The sequence below is a fragment of the Polistes fuscatus genome, unplaced genomic scaffold (genome assembly GCF_010416935.1).
Source record: "Polistes fuscatus isolate 324 unplaced genomic scaffold, CU_Pfus_HIC Scaffold10, whole genome shotgun sequence".
Lineage (NCBI taxonomy): Eukaryota > Metazoa > Arthropoda > Insecta > Hymenoptera > Vespidae > Polistes > Polistes fuscatus.
Window position 1 is genome coordinate 5,996,471 of NW_025112998.1, and position 21,477 is coordinate 6,017,947.

Here is a 21,477-nt window from a genome sequence, read left to right on the forward strand (position 1 = left end):
GATCAAAGTGGAAACTTTTAGAAGGTAAAAGCAACAATCTTGTATAAGTAAGAAAGGAATATTATATTACTTTACATATTATACAGATAACACACACACATATTATATACAGAATTTAGAAATAAAATAATAAAAATTATAATTTTTTAAATATTACTGTTGAAAATTACCACTATGTCAAATTAAAAATGACCACATCAGTTAATTTTATAGGTTATATAAAGTGTATTCTATTTAGTGTATATATTTTAAGTTATGCAGTATACAAGTGCCTAGGATCCCTTATTAGTTTTAATTTGTTTCTTTTACTCATTATAGTTATCTGCAATTCAGGATGAAAATAGTAAAATTAGTTAAATTACTTTGCGACTCTGTTATGTTCTAACTCAACAATGACAACATTTTGATTTGTATTTGACAATACGGATGAATTCAATCATTCTCTTCATCCAGTTATTATACCAGACAATAGTGAGGTAAATATCTATAATTTGATTTTTTGAATTCCTTTAATTAGTAAAATATATATTTTTTATTTTGTTTTTTAATTCAATTCATCATCCTCTTCTCTTTGAAAATTTGTTACGATTCATATATAAATTTTTTTCCTAAATAATTTACACATAAATACAAGGCTCTACAATCTCCATTCCAATCGAAGACCATTACTCAGCGAAGAAGAAGGCATCACTACAGCATGGGATCAATAAATAGAAATTTCAATTTCCTGAGGCTAATGATACAAACATTTGTATAGACTAATTTTTCCTTCAATGTGATTCTAAGTGAAATGTTATGCGAATCCGATGTGACTTCAATGACAAGAAATAATTTGAGACAGAATCTGTTAAAAGGTAAAGACAATAATCTTGCATGAGTAGAAAAGATATATGATAATACTTTTAAGAGATATTTATTCATAGCAATAATAAAGCTATTCTTTTAGCAGAGATGTAAAATAATTTTACTGGAATAGAGTGTGCATTACTTTCAACAACGATAAATAGGAACAGACAATACAGTCATCGTAAAAGATTTGGTGAGACGCTTTAAAACTTTACTTACACTGCAAAGAAACCAGACATATAAATATCCTATAAAAAAAACCAAAAGTTTGAATGCATCCTAATTATTACGAAGTTAAATAACATAAATAAGAAATCCATTTTAATAAGAAATTCTTAACGTGTACAACAAAATGTATTGCCAAGCATTACACTCAGTAATTGAAAACATTATTATGCATTGACTGACATTAAATAATGCACAAGAGTCTACTTTTTTTCATGTCTCACTTGCACAATAATAGAGAGTAAGAGAATAAAATTAACAGACAATTAAACTCAACTGGGCATCAAAGTTTTTCACTTGTTTCTTATGATTCAACTCTACTGCTGTCATCATTTTTAATAAAGATCATTCACTATATTGAAGGTACATTGATAGAAAAGCTAGCTTTTTTTAGCTCTTTTTTTTTCAAAAAGCTACTTTTTTGAAAATACACCTCCGGGAATACACTGTAAGTTTTTAAACTTTGCATGGGATAGTGGAACTAGCTAATGATTTATATTTCTTTATTGATCTACTGAGTAATTTCGCCCTCCAAAAAAGAGATTAAAGAAATATTCTAATTGCACAAGATGAGGGATGAAAAATATTATTCTTTTTTACTTTTTAGTAAGAAATTATTATCACTTATTATTAGATTCTCGACCTTTTTTAATAGACTCTTAGAAATAATGTAAGACTATAAAAGTTGATAAGAAATATCGATTTGTTGAGGAACAAAATTATTAATAAATCTATCAATACATTAATTATACCTATATATATGAATTTAAATGCCTTGAATATTCGAATCAAAGATTTGACGATTCTTTCTTTTTTGTATATATATATATATATATATATATATATATATATATATATATATCTTTTATTACTATACGCGACACTTATTACTATAAATACAGCATCGATTATGACTGTATAAGCTTGTAAATCAAATGAGATTGAATTAAATATAAAATTGTATATTTTAAAATATATTTTAATTACGTAGGAATAAATTCTTACACGGAAATCAAACATATTACGCGTTAAATGTATGAGTCACCTCTCCCCTCCCAATCTGGTGGCCTAGTTATCCGAATAAGCGTGACAGATCAGATTCATTCACTACCTTGCACAAAGTGTATACGCGGTGTGGCTAAAGAAATTTTCATTTAAAAAAGCAAAATACTACCACCTATCAGGCTACTTGTATTCTTATTTAATCTTTGGCTTAACATTTGTAAAGTAGTATTCATTATGTATTGACAGGTTGTTATAATGTTGTTGAAAATTGAACGTTGCGTAAGAATTAGTATGTCGTCATAATGCAGAAGAGATGAAATCTAACGGCATCTGCTTAGAACTAAATAGAAGAGCGGAAATGGTTCTATTGAGCGCTTAAATCGTTCATTCTACGTGTTGATCGATCTGAGCCGTAAGTTTAAGGTTATGACTGCGGCATGTAGTTCACTTTATTATATCTTCGATTATATTTATATTCAGGAACAGTTACTAGGACAATCAACGAACGTCATGTTAACAAGTGTTCAATAAAGTGTATATACTTTTCTTCTACGTTTGTGGTTTCCAAATAAATTGCAAATATGGTTTTTGAGTCGATTATAGCAGAGCTCCTCAATAAAGTTTTAGGAGAGTATATACAAAATTTGGATTATACGCAATTAAAACTTAGTTTATGGGGAGGTGAGTATAATTTGGATATTTTTGCATATATCTTTTATCAAATATTACACTGTCCTTCATGTAATATTTTTATTTAAATTGTAAAATTGTAAAATCGTAAAAGAAGTTCTGATTAAATAGGGGAAAAAAAAAATTGAAAGCTGATATAATATCACATGTATGCTTGAAATGTATTAAATATAACAAGATGTTATTGGGTGTGCGATGTGACATCAGCTTCTATTTCTGATGTCATTTCACGAGCATTTTATCAGACGCTATATCAACATATTTTTCAACTTAACTATAATAGTAGTTGATATAAAAATAGCTATATAAAAATTCCAATTAATCTAAACAAGCCATTTATCCTTTAATATTGATTGTATTACACTAATATAATTTTAATAGAAAACTGATTTTCACATACTTTCTCTCTATATTTTCATTTAATTTATTCATATATTTATTTATTCAACACAATATGATATAACCTAATATTATTTAGTATTATCATTAAATAAATGTTTCTTATTTTAGGTGATGTAGTATTGACAGATTTATTAATAAAAGAAACAGCGCTAGATGTACTGGATTTACCTGTAAGATTAGAATATGGTCGATTAGGTTCGTGAATGTATTATATATTTTATGTCTAAAGGCATTTTATACGAAATAAGAATGAATGTTTAATATTGTCCTATATATTATATTCAGGTAAATTAATATTAAAAATTCCATATAAAGACATATGGAATGCTCAAGTAGATGCCATAGTCGAGGAATTATTCATACTTGTTGTACCTTCAAGCCAAGTTTCTTATGATTCTGAAAAAGAAACAAGACAACAATTAGAGACCAAAAGAGCTGAGCTTGCAAGAATAGAGAAAAATAAACAATTGGCAGAAACTAAACGTAAAACATTTGCAAATTATTAATATTATTAATATATTTTTTGAAATGAGGGAAAAAGAAAGATATAAATTTAAGCATAATAAATGACATATTTATTTATTCATAGCACAAGAAAAGCTAAATGATTCAATGGTTGAAAAGTTAATTGCTCGTATGATAAAAAATATACACATTGAGATAAAGCGAATTCATGTACGTTATGAAGATCATGTTACATTTAAAGATCATCCATTTTCGGTTGGATTCACATTAAATACATTTGTCATAGAAAGTTGTACAGATACTTGGAGTACAACTGGTAACATGAAAGATATGTATGCAATTCCTCAAATTTATAAGGTAAATAATAGGTTTAACTAACAGTTATTTTTACAATAGAAATAAACAGGTATAATTTATATGAATTGACATTATTTAAAAAGCCATTGTCATCTATATTAATTTGTTAATATTTTTACAGTTGTGTACACTAGATGGCCTAGCTGTATATCTTAATACTGGTGTTGAACAATTTAGTAAAAATTCACAATCTATGTATTCCAAATTATTCTGTGATGGTATCGCAACGATAGATTATACGCCTATTGGTTATTTATATTGTAAGTTATATTTTATTGCATATTGTAAGATGTTGTAATCATTTAAAAATCTTTTGATAAACGATTATTGTGCTTTTTATACTATTATAGTATTGGGTCCAATAAATGTTAATGCAAAATTAAAGCTTAATCCAAAGCCTGAAACAGATGGTAGTAATTATACCATTCCAAAAATATGGCTCAATTTGGAAATGCTTAAATTACGAATAGCATTGACTAAACATCAATACCAAACTTTAGTGCAGTTAGGAGAAGGTCTGGATCAAGCTCAAAAAGCTGCTCCATACAGAAGATATAGACCAAATTTAACGTCATATAGAGGCCATTACAAAGAATGGTAAATAGAAAAAACTTATTTGTTTAAATGCTTATATAAACATATAAAGTATATTCATTATAACTCATTTTATAATTAATAGGTGGTTATTTGCATATACTTGTATATTAGAAGAAACTGTAAGAAGACATCGTAGAAATTGGGATTGGAATCATATGAAAACACATAGAGATATGTGTCGCGAATATGCACAAGTATATCAAACTAAATTAACAACTAAGAAAGTAACGCAAGATATAGAAGAACGTCTGAAGACTTACGAGAAAAAGTTAGATCTTTTCAATTTAGTTATTATCAGACAACAAATTGAAATGGAAGTAAGTATTATACGTATTATTTAACTGGATTTGTGTTGAATTATGTTTAATAGCTTATTATTTTGTGATAGGTCGAAAGATTAGCAGAGAAAGAAAAGAATCTTAAAGCAAAAAGAGGATGGTTTGGATTTTTATGGGGCTCTCCTCAAACAGAAGAAACTCAAGAGTTGAATTCTGCTGCAGCTATTAGTAATTATTTGCTTTTACTTTCTATCTCTATTTTAAATAACATTGTGAACTCTGGTTATTTAAACTTTCTCATATAAAGTAATATGATTCAAGTAATGCTTAATAATTTAAAAATCGTTATCTTACGTATTGTTAATTATTCTAGTGCGTAAATTCGAGGAAGCCATGACACCACAAGAGAAGGAAAAATTGTATCGTGCAATTGATTATCAAGAGAACACTGCACCAGCTCATTATCCTGAAACATATGAAATGATTGATACTAATTTCTTCTTACACGGACTTCAATTACTTCTTTTAGATACAGATAAAGAACATCCAAGTATCTTGGATTTACAATTAAATAGTGTTCAGGCTGGTTTTAAGTCACGACCTTCTGCCAATGCTATTTTGTAAGTTTATACATTTAAAAAGATATATATTGTGTATGGAATGAAATAATATTTATATTTTCTGCAATACAAATATTTATAAAGATTATTGCATTGTTGCTTGCAATATAATAAATTATAAGTAATAATATAATTTTTTTTTCTTTTTTTTTTTTTTTTTTTTTTCAGAATAACGACATCAATAAGTGATATGAAACTTTTTGGAGTAAAACAAAATGATTATATTCCTTCGCTTTTTAATTCTGAACATGAAAGCGCGGATAATGTTTTATTATCTATTGCTTACGAAAAAAATCCTCTTGATAAATTATGTGGAGATCGTATTATTATAAAGTCAAAGTCGGTTGATATTATATACGATGCTCAAACAATAATAGAATTAGTTAAATTATTTAAAGTTCCAAATTCTTCAGCTTTAAATCAGTGAGTTATATCTTCTTCATATGAATTTTTGAACATAATCAATAACACGATGTTTTACACAGAAGAATTTTATTTTTTATAGAATTCAAGCAGCTGCTGCAGAACAATTAGAAGGCTTAAAAGAAAAGTCTGCCTTAGGTTTGGAGTATGCTATTGAAAAGCATTCAATATTAGATATTCAGGTATAATGTTTTATAAATACATATCGGGAATAAAAAGATTCTTAAAAATATAATATACAGATAAAAAAAGATATTATATTAATACTTTTCAATTACAGGTAGACATGCAGGCATCCCAATTAATTATACCACTTGGTGGATTATACGATAATACCAAATCATTATTTATAATAAATTTGGGTAGTTTGAAGATGCATTCTCTTGAAAAGCCCAAAAGTGATAAATCCAAAGCAACTGTTAAACAGCTTGCTAGTATGGGTAAAAGTGAAGAAGATATTTTGTTACACTTAAGGGAACATAGTTATGATAAATTTGCTCTGAATATAGTTAATTTTCAGGTATTTATTTTTTATTTATATATCTTTGAAAAGTAAAGTATAAAAATTTGATCTTTTTTTTTTTTATCTTTATAGATTCTTGTTTCATTAGGAAATGAAAATTGGCGAGAAGCTTTAATGAAACACGGTTCAATGACATTACTGTGTCCAACTACATTAGAAATTCAATTTCATAAATGTTTAATAACAGATGACCCTTTATTACCCAAAATGAGATTAGTAGGACAATTACCATCTCTTGCTATTAATATAACAGGTTATTATATATTTTTTATGATCCAATATTTGTACTAATTAATTTTTTTAACAAATATAAAAATATAAGATTTTTCATATTGTAGACATACGTTTGCTAGAAGCTCTCAGTATTGTTCAAAGTATTCCATTCCCCGAGGAAGAAACTTCAGCACAACTTACAAAGTCATCACTTGTAAGAAATCTATAAATAAACTAATATTGCTTTCTTTCATTGCTACACTATATTTTCTTATAGGTACTTATCTTTCTTTTGTTTTAGAGCAAATCCGTTTCCCAATTGTCTTTATTCAAGGAATTGACTACAATTTCTTCTCCCAACGGTAAAAAGAAACAGGAAGATAAACCTCTTAAACAAACAACAGATTTAGAAATGAAGTTTGAAATGAAAGGTAATTACTTTCTGATGTAATAGATATGATAATTATTATATTTATATTAATGACATATAATATTTATATATTTGTCAGAATTCACTTTATCAATCTCTAAGCAAGAAGATGAAACAGTCGTGCCATTTGTAAGATTTGAAATTTTACAATTAGAAGTTGAAATGTTGCAACGTTCTTATGATCAAGAAATAATATTAAAATTAGGCGGTACTCAAATGAAGCAGTACCATAATAATGGAGAAATTTTTATGATAAATACTCCCATGTCAACTGGAAAGAATGAGTATCTTATTATAGTGCAATATGTTAATGTAAGTCTAGTTTTATAGTTTATAATTCTTATTCTCGTAATGAAAACGCTAATTATATATTTTCTATTTTTATAGGTGAATAAACGGTCACCAGAGTTTACTACTCGACATGGATCAGTAGTAAAATTGTTACAACTAGAATTTACTACATTAGATGTATTACTTCATCAGGAAGCGCTTATAAATCTTTTAAAATTCGTGACAGATATACAAGTAATATAACATGCGTTATCCGCAATTTGAACAATCTTTGCTTACTTTTCTATTTTTTTTTTCTCGTTTTTAGGACAAGATACAATCCATGTCTGCAGCTTTAAAAGAAAAATTGCAAGAAGATATAGTACCATTTCGGCCTACTCATTTACCTCTCATACAAGAAGAAACTTCTGTATTTATCAAAGATCAAATTCAAAAGCAGAGAATTAAACCTTCCATTTCACGTAAGTATGCTTGTTTTAATAATAGTAATTTTTCCTTACAATTGTATAATGCTTAAAATTTAATCTTAAAAAACGGTCCAAGTAGAGTTACCACTTTTAGAAACTATGTTATTTATATGCAGGACGTAAAAGAGAAGTGATGGAGTTTATAGATTTAAAAGTAAAAGCTAAAGTTGGTACCATTAGCATGAAAATGATTAGTGACGTGAGAGACATTAGTGCGTTTTTTATCGAAGGCATTATTGCTGGTTTTATAATGAAGGCTTCTTACTCGCAAGCAAATATTAATCTTACTTCCATTAATATCCAAGATCTCAATACTACATCAATTTATAAAAATGTAAGATTTTAAATATTTTTTTGTTACGTTGACAAATTCTTTTCTTTTTTTTTCTTTTTTCTTCATTTTAATTATACAAATTCTGTCTTCATTAATTTTATAGATTATATCAGTAGACGGCGAAGAATCTTTAAAGATTGAAGCAGTAATATACAATATTGAACCACAAGAGTTTGATAAAAACAATATGTCTATTAAAATTATTATGGGCTGTCATCGTATTATATTTTTAAATGCCTTTGTTACAAATATTATGGTAAGAGACAGGAATGTAAATTTCTTATAATAATAATAATAATAATAATAATAATAACGTGAGTATAAAAGTAAAATAATTTATTTTCTTATGTTTAGAATTTTCTCAATAATTTCCAAGTAGCTCAACAAGCAATTAAAGAAGCATCTGCAGCTGCCGCAGAAGCAGCGAAAACTAATATTAAAGATGTGCAAGAAAGTGCAACGCGAGTGGAGCTGAATGTTAACATAAAGGTATATAAAAATTACACGAATGATACAAATTATACGAATTATACGAATTATATTTCAAGAAGTATACTCTATGCGATTTATATATTCTAATTTATATATTGTAACATTTTAGGCTCCTATTATATATGTACCTAGAAATTCAAAAAGCGAGCATTGTTTAATGTTAGATATGGGTAACCTTACAGTTTGTAACATTTTCAAAAAATTAGAAACTGAAACTGAATCTGGAGAATATCCTGTAGTTGATGAAATGAAGATCGAATTACAAAATTTAAAACTCTCAAGGTATAATTCATTGAATAGAGTTGAATCTTTTAAATGTTTATATTTTTACGTGCCTTTATATTTTTAATTTTTTATTTTTTTATAGGATAAGACTGAACAAAATTGAACTTACGATTGAAAACGAAGTCCTATTGCTAGAACCAGTTAGTTTTACATTATTGATGAAACGCAATTTGTCAACTGCATGGTTTACTTCTATACCAGATATTGATATGTACGGCCGATTAAACAAAATTAATATGCTATTAAGTCAGGAAGACTATGCAACTGTAATGAAAGTTTTAGAAGAAAATTTAAGAGAATCAGTGGAAGAACCTAAATCTACACAAATTCCAGAACATTTTGATAAAAAGTCTTTATTAGATCATCAGAATAAACAAAGAGCAAGTAAGTAAATGTAATAATTTTGTTAACTTTAAATTATTTCTTGTATATTTATATTTATATTTAATTTAATTTAATTTAATTTAATTTAATTTTAATTTACAGTAGAACCAATTAAAGTGGATATTAATACAGAAAAAGAAACTACAAATTTGCAAGAGCAAAAGCATGTGCACACGTTTATTAAATTTGAATTTATTATGGATAGCCTTGTCATTAATTTGTTCACAGGCGGCTCCAAAATGGTAAAGCATATATATATTTAGGGGTTATTATAAATTATATATTACATATTACACATTATACATTATATTTCAAATATACAATATAAACCCCCTACCCCCACCCCTATTTATGTATATGTAAATAAACACATTTTCCTGCTTTAAGCATTATAGGATTATGGTTTATTGCAGTTACAGACTCAAACGTCACCTCTACATCTTCCGGAAAGTGGTTTGGCAAAGTTTTCCTTAACACATTTTGGAGTTAAAGGACGAATATTCGCTGATGGTTTATTAGCAACCTCTATACTTCTTATGAATTGTACTTTGGACGATATTCGACCTAATAGAGAAAGTACTTTAACAAGACTTATGGAAAGAACAACAGCCTTATCGACTGTACATGATACAGAAAAAGATACAAAACCTGTGAGAAGTATGTTGGATGTAACAGTTAGGCAAGGCCCTAATGACATGTTTGGTGAATATAATACATATATATACTATATATAATTGTGGAATAAATATATTATATTTTTAATGTTTAATGTGTATATGTAAATTTTCAGTTGATGTCAGAGTGTTCTCATTCAGCATTATCGTGTCACTTGATTATCTAATGAAAATAAAAGATTTCTTTAACATTGAATCTTCTACAGCAAGTAGAAATGTACATCAATCTTCACAAAAGGGTTATAGTGATGCAGTAACTAAGAAAAAGTCAGTTCAAACTTCAGGAAATGTTACTCAAATGTTAACTGTGAATTTACACGTTGAAAAGCCAGATATCATTCTTCTTGAAGATATGGATGATATAAATTCAAATTGCATATTATTAAATGTTTGTAATATAAATAACTATCTTTCTATTTATTAATATTATTAATACTAATGTATTGTTATCATATGTTAAAATTCTTATAGATTGATATTCTTATATTCTTATAGACTGAACTACTTTTAAAAATGCGCATTATGGGTGAACATCAAGTAATAACAGGTTCTATTAAAGATCTTTCTCTTCTAACTGGTATATATAATCCTGCAAAAAGGGCTGATTGGATATATCAAGTATGAAACAATTATATAATTATATTATTTACCACCAGAAATTTATTTAAAAAACTTATATTTTTTATTTAATCTATCTATAAGGTTTTAAGACCATGTAGTGTTAGTGTAGCAGGCTCTACACCTGAAGAAAAAGGTCTGCACATAGATGTATGCTGTACAGACATTCACATTTCTGTTTCGCCAGGTATTTATAAGCAAATATTAGTAAGGATTCGTCATTAACAATAAATAAATTATATCTTATAGGTGTAATTGAAATTTTGAACAAAGTCATTCATACTGTTACTAAAGCAGAAGTGGAAGATAGCGAAGTGGTAAAGCATGAACCTAATTACGAAGGACTTTGGCTTATTACACCATATGAAGAGCAAAATTATTGGTTTTTGAAAACAGGTTTAATGCGCTTCATAATTTTTGTTTAAAACAATCTATTTTTTACATATCGACATTTTCTGATAATTTTGCAATATTTGTTTATAGAGATTGCAGTAGAGGCATTAGAAGATTTTACTTATCCTGATTACGACAATGATGCGATTTATAAACCTGAATTAGCTATAATTTCTGCACCAACAATTTTGTTAACATTAGAAGCAGGCGTTGGTAATAAAACATTACCAATGCTTTTGATGCATATTGGATTTCAGAGCAATGTCAATGATTGGAGTACTAAATCCGTATGATTTTCTACATGTATCTATATAAATTTAAAAAACAAATATTTTTTACTATTATACAATTTATATTTTGTAGATGTCCGTGGAATGTACAATTTCACTTATAATGGCATACTATAATAGTCGTTTGGCTTTATGGGAACCATTAATAGAACCAAAGGAAGGCATTCAAACTGGAAAACGTACTTCAACTCCTTGGGAATTGAAAACGAAAGTAAATTCTTGAAAATAATTTAAAGTGTGAAAATTATTTTATTAAACCACATTTAAATTATATTCTTTTTTTTCTTTTTTTTTTTTTTTTTTTATTACCAGGTACAATTTAATGATTTAGCAGTGAACTCTAGAGGAGCTAGTGCTGTCAGTCCAAGTGTAGAAAGTGAACCAGAAGATTTACATCAAGTTGCTAAAATGTCTATTGACGTAACATCTTCTGTAAGAGAATTAATTATAATAATTTTTAAGGAAGTAAATTATTTCAATTTAACAATTTTATTTTTTATTTTTAAATGAAGGAAAATTTAGAGATTACAGTGACCAAAACATGTCTCGATGTATTAAAACAATTAGGTAATGCATTCTCTTCTGCTATGGTAGTTGGCGGGAAAACGGCTACCCAAAAATTCGCACCATATGTATTGAAAAATGAAACAGGCTTGCCAATGATACTTGATTTAGAACTTAGTCATTTTAAGGTAATAGTAGTATATTATAAATTCCTTAGTTTATGTTCTTATATTATACATATAAGAATGTATACATAATAACGAAATACATTAATACATATTTTAGATATTTGACAGTGGTTCAAGATCAAGTAATAATGCAGATTCATATACTGAAGTAATTCTCGAATCTGGAGCGTCCATAGAACTCGCACCAAAGTTTATCAAAATAGAAACGCAGCTTCTTGAACAATTAAAAGCTAGCTCTGTTAAAGACAGAGGAGACAATAAATTTGTCGTTTCGGTAATACATTTAATTTTTTAATATAATATATATATATAATACATGTTCGCTGATATATGTTAATGCATTTTTTAGTTCAAAGGAATTTATGATAGATTAACAATACCAGTTCTTCGAGCAGATAAAAGATTCTTTTCATTGAAATATCGTAAGGATAATTCAGAAGAATGGGGCATTGTTTCTGATGTTGTTGTTGATGAAGGAAGTACTATTGTTACGCTTAGAAGTATCCTTCAGGTAAATTTTTTTACATGATTATAATAGAATTTTTTTTATTACGTAATATACTTAGAAATTGAGAAAAGAAAATCAACAGCGAAAATTTAATATTAACAATAATTATTGTAGGTACATAATCATTTCACTGAACCTATATCAGTATATTATATGACGAAACGAGGAAACGAAGTTGAATGTGTAGGTACAGTAGCTCCTAATGATCGATTGAACCTTCCATTGGATGCTGTATATACACCAACAAATATTTATTGGTTATTCTTTAGCGTTAACGGGTTAGTTCATTCTTTATACTATATACATATATATTACATTATCAGTTTCTCTCTCGTATATTATTAGATTTAAATTTAAAACTTTATTACAGCTATATGGTTTCAATAGAACCATTTGTATGGAAAGATCTTCAAAAGAATGTTTCCATGACAAAACTGTTAAAATGCGAAGCAAGATCAAAACAAGAAATAATAGAACCGTTTTACGTACAGGTAATTAAGTCATCCTATTTAAGATCCTTTTTATATAATTTTTTTTTTAAATAATTTCTTACATTAGTTAAAATTAATATGTATGTTACACTATATTAATGTGTCAACTTTTTATTACTACAAATATAATTGTACAATACGCGATAACAATTAGATAATATATTGCATAATTATTTCTAATTTTATTGAAAATTTTGTTGGAATGCTTCGTATGCTTATACAAGAAGCGACTTTTTACTTTTAGATGTTTTTCATGATGATTGTGGTTGGTAGTATTCTCTATAATAACAACACAATCAGTTTATTCTTAAATACCATTGACTGGCAATACAAATTGTGTCATTTTATTGATCACGTGAAACGTTTCTGCTTGAATTGTTTTAATTCAGAGCACCCAAAATATGTGGAAACACCTATTCAGGTACTATCATATTCTTCAGTTCATATGTTGCAGTCTCGTATATAAGTGATGACTTTATGGAGACTAATAAGTGGATCTGCATTGCTCTATTAGTTAGATTGTTTGTCAACTTTGTTAACTGTGAATGTAGAGATTAATATTTTTTATATATGTGTATTTTTTAACTAGAAAAATATTTCTATCATTTTTCCCATTGCTGAGAATATGATTAGTATAGAAATGAATATTATATATATATATATATATACAAATTAGATGAGTGTCATTTACGTTTTAATTACATGAAATTGAACATATACAAATATATATATATATAATTATCATATATATTATATATCATCATATCATATATATATATATATATATATATATATATATATATATATATATATTTTAAACTTATAATTAGATGGTTAAACTGCGAGGACTTAATCTACATCTAAAAAGAAGAAAAAAGGGTTTTGTAAAGTTTTTCAGGAGAGAATTGAGATAAATTATTTCAAAGTAGTAATGTTATTGTGAAAATATTATTTAATTTTGTGGCTTTCGTATCAGTTGCTTGTAAAACTATGATTTAAATTTTTACCGATCATTTCTTCGCATGATTCTTATGTCTAATTAGTATTGTTAAATGAAGAACTATAAATATATTGTTGTTTGTAATAATTCATTATATATAAATAATTTGCAGGTTGTAGGAGAGATAGAGCAAGTTTATTTTGAAAATACTAGTCGTCATACAATGGCAAGCACTGTTTATAATGTTCATTTATATCCGTCTGTATATCTAAAGAACTTTTTGCCAATCGACATTATTATTTGTCTTCCTGGGATTATTGAAGAAAAACTTTTGGAAGCTAGTGCTACTTTACAAATTCCAACAATTGATTACACAAAATCAAATATTATTATTAAGGTAAAGATATATTGTCAATATTAAAAATGTAATAGTTTATATATATATATATATATATATAATATAATTATAAAAATTTTACAGCTACCAAATTATTTAGAAAAAAATTGGTCATGTAAAGGTGAAATAATAGCAAATCCACCGGAGTTTTCAGTTTGGTCTTTTGAATCTTTTGATAGTGCACAAAAAGTTGTTATGGATTTAGGAATGCATACATCATATAAACATGGTTCCATTATAATGGCTCTCTACTGTCCTTTTTGGATGTTGAATAAAACTGGATTAATGTTATCTTATAGGGTAAGCGTGGAAACATGTTTTTTACTAAATACTATATTATTAATTTTTAAATTGTATATACATTATAAATTTTTCAATAATTCATTCTTAATTTATGAATGATTTATGAATGATTTATGAATGATTTATGAATGATTTATGAATGATCTATGAATGATTTATGAATGAATAATTCATGAAAAAATTTCATATGACAATTCAATCAAACAGATATTTTGTAGTAACAAAGTTTAAAATAAAATATAAACTCTTATACATATCTTTTTATCTTAATCTTTAAACTGACATTGAAGCAAATTCATCGACTAACTATACTTGCTGGCTTTTTTACTTTTAATTCTTTTTCTATGTAGAAATAAACATGTATATTAGAATAAATTCAATTATCTTTTAAAAGAACAGCATTCCTTTTTAAATAATATTCTTGAAATCATAGGATATTTCGACAAAAGATAATGATATTTTTCAAAAACTGGACTCTGAAGTTGCTGAACAAAAATATTGTCTTGCATGATTCGTTAAATTAATATGTAAATTTATATTTTTTTAATCTTATTTTGAATGTATTATTTTTACTCATAATATTCTATCATGTAGGTGTAAATTTACATGATAAAGTGTCTTCTTAAATACATTTTACTGCATTGAACTCAAACTATTATTTTACAGAAGTCAAGTAAGGGTGGTAAAGAACACTCAAGTCCAGTTAAGGTAGAGCTTTATTACTATTGCACTTTAAATTGATGCTTTTTATAGAATAATTTTATTAAGAAAGCTTGTAAAATATTATTTTGGAAGCTTGTAATATCTTAGTGTTATTTATGGTTAAAGTATTTATTAGTAGAAATTTTTCAATATGTAATGTGTTGCTACTATTATACATATTAATAATTATTTGTAAACAAAGCAAATATATTAATAGTAGTAATATTATGAAATTAATAATAGAAGGTATAATGTGTTTCGCACACATTTAAATAACATTTATATAATCATATTATTTGTATTTAAAAATGCAGAAATACAAAGTTTATTTTTACGAGATAATAATAAAACAATAGCACGCTTTAAATATTTATGTTTTTATCAGTATATATATAAAGGTATATTTCAGAAACTGGTTTTTGCTATGAAACCTCATCATCCACGTGCACAGTATAGGAAGAGGAAAGCACGTTTGGTGACATTTTCATTTCAAAATTTATTTAAATATGTTTAAATAACACTGAATTGCACTAATATTCATAAATTCAAAATTTAAATATTACACATATGAAACTGCAATACTAATAACATTTACTAATGATATTTCTTGCCAATATAAAAGTTGTTCTAACATCTATAAATGCATAGTCTGTTAAATAAATATAATATACCAGCTATTTATATTCTATTTCTTCTAGTATTCCGTTTAGTTTTTCTATTTCTTTGCATTTATTAATATGTTTTGTATATTCTTAACAGAACACAAAAAATGGTAAAATATAATATGTTATATACACGTGTGTTTGTTTTGATATATTATGGGTATAAATGTTTAGTATACTCATGTATAGTTTACAGCAGTGTTTTATTATTACATATGCATGAGCAACTAAATCGGAAAATCATTGGAAAAATACTTGTTTTTATATATTTATCTTAATAATTTATTGTAATGTTAATTTCATTGCTTATGTAAATGAAAACATATTATTACGAAGTAAACTATACAGTCTTTCTTTTTATTTCAGAGTGGAGAAGATTATTTAAATATTTTATATCATCCAGAACACTTTAAAGGACCAATATTATTTTCATTCCGTTCAAAAGCCTTTTTTGGTAAAAAAAAAGCAATGATTAGAGTGGAAGATGGAGAATGGTCTGAAAAGTTTTCAATTGATGTTGCGGGAAGTGAGGGAGTAGTTGCGTGCAAATACAATGGAATGATATATCAGGTATTTTTTCCGTTTGGTAAAAAATTTCTATTCATATTATACATGAAATACATATGTATCTATTTTTATATAATTAATTTTTATATTTCAGATTGGTGTACATAATCAATTGACATATAATTCTTTAACAAAGCAAATTACATTTACACCTTATTATGTTCTTATTAATAACAGTGATTTTCTAATTGAATGTCAAGAAAGTGATAGACCTGCCGATCCATTTATCATAGTATGCTAAAAAGATAAAAGATTATTCTTTAATTATATATATAAAACATATAACACAACATATTTATATTTAAATATATATTATAATATAGGTTTCACCCGGAGAGTGTTCTGCTTTTTGGCCTCGTTCAGAACACGAAGTGAAAACTTTGAAGGCAAAGGCTGCAGGATATCCTGAAAAAACAGCAGCTTTCATTTATACTGATAGTCATACCACATTGTTAAAACTAGATAATAAGGTCAGTATTTGTTTTATTATTATTTATTTATTTCTAATTAAAAAAAAAATGTATTCAAAAATTATTTAATAATTATATTTTATTTATTAGTACGGCGGTATTAATGTTGATATACAAATCAATGAAGGCGGAATATATATTTCAATGTCAGGTTACAGTCCTGGCAATGCTCCTGCTCTTATTATAAATCATACTCATCATTCAATCAATTTCTGGGAAAAAGGATCTATAAATATAAGGTGTGCTAAAAATTCATCCAGAGACAGACTCATCTTTATAACTAACAAATAAATAAGCTTTAGGCGTACATATTTAAGTAAATAAATTCTAAGTATGAAATAACATTTACGTTTCTTACAGGTTTATTCAATCATTTAACAGAATGTTTTATACTTGGGAAAATCCTGCTGGTCCAAGAAAATTAATGTGGGAAGATAGTAACAAAAAAGAAATAGAAGATGATCTAAGAAAGGTAAACTAAATAAATTATATTCTATTAAGGATTTAAGAATCCATCAGAATTTCTAAGTTATTTTTAAGTAATCATTCTTTTATGATTAAAATTTTTAGGATACTTTAGGTGCTTTTCAAATACCTGACACAGAAGAAGAAATATATTATGTATCATTTCTAAATGGTACACAAAGAGTACTTTTGTTTACTACAAATTTGAAAATAGCTGAAGATTGTCAATTAGTAGGTTATCTTGAACCTATCGAACAAGAGATAACTCTTAATATCCATGGAGTAGGATTTTCACTTGTAAATAATATTACTAAATCAGAGCTTTTATACATGTGCATAGCTAGGTAAAATTTCTTTCAAGAATATTTATAATTTTTGAATATTATTAGTATACCACCAATATGATATATTACTCTTACAATAATGATATATTATAGCTCTGGTATAATATGGGAAACGCGTAAATCTATTGGAAGTAGATGGCGTTTTCTTAATGCAAGAGAAGTTAATATTATTGAAGAGGGATACCAAAAATACATACGCGAGTTACAAATTGAAAAAGACCCGCCTTATAGAGTATTACTTGAACCTAAGTTGGAGGTAGAGATCTAAACATTTTACAATCGGTGTTTTATTCTATAAAAATCGCTTATCAACAATCAATATTTATGTTGTAATTAACCTTAGGTGGATTACTTAAATATGGAAATGTTAAGACCTCATCGTCGTTATATAAGACGTTCATTCCAAACTGGTTTATGGCTACAGTATAAGACATCAGCACATCAAGTACAATTACATGCTAAAATTAATAGATTGCAGATAGATAATCAACTTTCAGATTGTGTTTTTCCAGTTATTCTAGCACCAGTTCCTCTACCTAAGAGTATAACGCAAAGTACAGGTAAAAAGTGTTCCTTTTATATCTTTTTATTATAATATTGAATTGTTTATTTAGAAAATCGTAATAATTCTACAGTACCAAAACCGTTTGCCGAGCTTAGTATGGTAAAACGCCTCTTAGAACATAGCACTGTTCAACAATTCCGTTATTTCAAAGTACTTATTCAAGAATTCCACATTAAAGTAGACATAGTATTTATAAATGTCATAATGGCCTTTTTTGAAGCAAATGTAGCGAATGATGCAGAAGAAGTAAGATATTATATTTAAATAATTGTATATAAATGTCAAGTAATATTTAAATAATATTATTTATAACTATATTATAAGAGTAATATGTTTACTAAAAAGTTTTTGACTTTGCTATTACAGAGTGAACTTTTTCGCACAGACATGAAATTAGTGCATGAACCACTCATGTATCATGTTAGTTTGATCACAACAGCTGAACAAAAAAATTTTTTTGATTTATTGCATTTTTCACCTCTTAAGGTTCGTGATATTTGTTATTTATACTATTATGTATAAAAAAAGAAAATCATAAACACATTTATCTAATTATCAAATTATTCTTCCTTTATTAGATACATATTAGTTTTTCAATGACTGGTACTGGAAGTGGACCTTCTGCAGTACCTCAAGTACTAAATGTACTATTACAAGGCATTGGAGTTACGCTAACTGATATTAACGATATCGTATTCAAGTATGTTTTCTTACTTCTTAGATTTTATTAACGTAATATTGCAATTAATAGAAAGAACATTTCTTATTTTACAGATTAGCATACTTCGAACGAGATTACACTTTCATGACACATAAGCAATTAATCTCAGAAGCAACTACGCATTATGTAGGACAAGCTATTAAGCAAGCTTATGTTCTTGTGTTAGGTCTTGATGTAATTGGTAATCCATATGGTCTTGTAGTCGGTACGATGAAAGGAATCGAAGATTTATTTTATGAGCCTTTTCAAGGTGCCATACAAGGCCCAGGAGAATTTGCTGAAGGTTTATATATTGGTGTTAGAAGTATGCTAGGTCATACTGTTGGTGGAATGGCAGGAGCTGTATCGAAAATTACAGGAGCTATGGGTATAAAAATACTACATAAAATGTTTTTTCTATCATTGTCATAAATTTAAAATCATAATGCTTTTATATGTAAAGGTAAAGGAATAGCTGCTTTAACTTTTGACAAAGATTATCAAAGGAAAAGACAAGAACAATTGAATAAACAGCCAGCAAATTTGCATGAAGGACTTGTCAGAAGTGGAAAAGGTTTGGTCATGGTATGTTCATAAATTAAGTTAATATTTAATATGACATTAAAAAATTAACATTTTCTTTTACAACTTAGTTATTAAAATTATTATTTTATTTATATAGGGCGTTGTGGATGGTGTAACTGGTGTTGTAATGAAACCTATATCCGGTGCTAAAGAAGAAGGTATTGAAGGATTCTTCAAAGGTTTTGGAAAGGGAGTCGTTGGACTTGTAACTAGACCAACTGCAGGAGTTGTCGATTTTGCTAGTGGATCTTTTGGTGCTGTCAGGCGGTAATAAAAACATATGTTTTTATATTTTGTAATATTTAATATCTATGAAAATAGTTTTAAAAACAAAAATATATTTTAGTGCGGCTGAATTAAGTGAAGAAGCTAAAAGAGTTCGTCCACCCAGATTCCTACAACCAGATAGTCTTGTTCGACCTTACATAAGAGATGAAGCAGAGGGTAATAAAATACTAGCTGTAAGTAATATATTATTTTATGATAACAATATTATTGTGTGAAATTAATTTATTTTTTTGTCTTCTCAAACAGGAACTTGAAAAAGGCAAATATGCAAACACAGATATTTATTTCTATCATATATATATCAATAAAGATGTCCTATTGCTGACTGATAAACGTATAGCGTATCTTGAATATAGCGATTTATTCGGTGGTTGGAAGGTATGCCTTGAAACAAATTACAAGAGAGAATTTCTCTATACAATAATATTATTTAATTAAAATATTACTTCATAGGTCGATTGGACTCATACGTGGCAAGAATTTGGTGAATTACCAAAAATAGTAGACAAAGGAGTACAGATTTGTATTAAAGATTCCTCAAAAAGAAAGAAACTAGGAAATTTATTTGGTAGTCCAGAACAATCAAAAATAATCTTAGTGCCAGATTCCAATATAAAACAGGTTGGTCAAAAAATATGTTTTTTTCTGGCAATTATACTTATATGTAATAAGTAATAATTATTTATCTCATTACTTTTTTTCAGTTACTATATAGTAAAATAAGGGAACAGATGAATCAATACGGAATAACAAATGAACATACATAAGTTACCAATATAAAAATCGAAAAGAAAGAGCATGATTGATATATTGACAAATTACTTATGAAACTTCATGCTTAAGCAAAACTAAGAGTGCCTACAAGCTCAATTTGCATTAAGCTTTATAACTGAAGTTATATAATTTTCATGCACATTCAAATAGTTTTTTTTATATATACCATTTGCAAGACTGACAAATACTAGCTTTTAAAAATAGCCATAGTAAAGAATATATTAACTGATATTGTTCCAAGATAAATATATAAAATTCGTATTCGTGGTGCATAAAATTTTAATTGATTAAATTTATTTTTACGTTAATATAATTGTTTTCTTTAAAATATATGGTCATAGATATATATACAGAGAGAGAGAGAGAGAGAGAGAGAGAGAGATTAAAATGTAAATTATATTTTGTCAATATTGTTCAAGTATTATTTTATTTTACTATTGTAAAGTACAATATATTACCAAATGATTCTTCTAATTTATTAAAAAAGTATATATATATATATATATTATATTATATATTAATTCGTAATTATTACATGCAACATCGTACATTTGTTAACAAGTTATTAATCTAAACAAAAAGATAAAACGCACACTTTTAAAAATATCATAAATATTATATTTATATGAGATCGTTTATGTTATACGATCCTTATTATTATATATACATTGCTTGTTATTACAATATAATTATTAACAATAATAGAATTTTTTATTTAAATA

At 26.7% G+C, this 21,477-nt stretch overlaps 1 protein-coding gene across 10 annotated transcripts; it reads left to right on the forward strand.

The window, feature by feature from the left end:
* On the forward strand, positions 1-20,764 carry LOC122526117 (vacuolar protein sorting-associated protein 13). Of its 10 annotated transcripts, none has more exons than XM_043649292.1 (65): positions 2-47; positions 319-476; positions 635-854; positions 947-1,039; positions 2,323-2,488; positions 2,557-2,757; positions 3,277-3,363; positions 3,454-3,651; positions 3,758-3,990; positions 4,112-4,250; positions 4,341-4,587; positions 4,670-4,904; positions 4,976-5,093; positions 5,239-5,485; positions 5,654-5,908; positions 5,991-6,090; positions 6,189-6,428; positions 6,504-6,684; positions 6,770-6,858; positions 6,946-7,075; positions 7,154-7,386; positions 7,462-7,599; positions 7,673-7,826; positions 7,949-8,166; positions 8,270-8,422; positions 8,521-8,655; positions 8,768-8,940; positions 9,026-9,327; positions 9,430-9,569; positions 9,741-10,029; positions 10,118-10,389; positions 10,497-10,619; positions 10,704-10,806; positions 10,869-11,015; positions 11,103-11,299; positions 11,376-11,513; positions 11,615-11,734; positions 11,815-11,994; positions 12,092-12,268; positions 12,344-12,505; positions 12,617-12,780; positions 12,873-12,993; positions 13,238-13,414; positions 14,106-14,330; positions 14,415-14,630; positions 15,300-15,341; positions 15,745-15,810; positions 16,364-16,567; positions 16,659-16,796; positions 16,888-17,034; positions 17,125-17,273; positions 17,395-17,506; positions 17,605-17,843; positions 17,937-18,099; positions 18,187-18,403; positions 18,479-18,654; positions 18,775-18,894; positions 18,987-19,108; positions 19,183-19,496; positions 19,572-19,693; positions 19,791-19,960; positions 20,040-20,154; positions 20,228-20,359; positions 20,435-20,602; positions 20,686-20,764. In XM_043649292.1, the coding sequence occupies exons 6-65, from the start codon at positions 2,658-2,660 to the stop codon at positions 20,746-20,748; spliced, it is 10,035 nt and encodes a 3,344-aa protein (XP_043505227.1). In that variant the 5' UTR covers positions 2-47; positions 319-476; positions 635-854; positions 947-1,039; positions 2,323-2,488; positions 2,557-2,657; the 3' UTR covers positions 20,749-20,764. The 10 variants fall into 10 exon arrangements, with proteins under 10 accessions (XP_043505228.1, XP_043505227.1, XP_043505232.1 ...); XM_043649297.1 differs by having other exon boundaries at positions 2,563-2,757; XM_043649293.1 differs by having other exon boundaries at positions 1-24; positions 2,323-2,757.
* Positions 20,765-21,477: the final 713 nt, after the last annotated feature.

Coding starts and splice junctions, on each gene's coding strand:
- LOC122526117 (XM_043649293.1), top strand. CDS start 2,658: ATGGTTTTTGAGTCGATTATAGCAGAGCTCCTCAATAAAGTTTTAGGA. Junction 7,600..7,672: donor AATTCGTGACAGATATACAA/GTAATATAACAT, acceptor TCTCGTTTTTAG/GACAAGATACAATCCATGTC. Junction 20,603..20,685: donor CAGATTCCAATATAAAACAG/GTTGGTCAAAAA, acceptor ACTTTTTTTCAG/TTACTATATAGTAAAATAAG.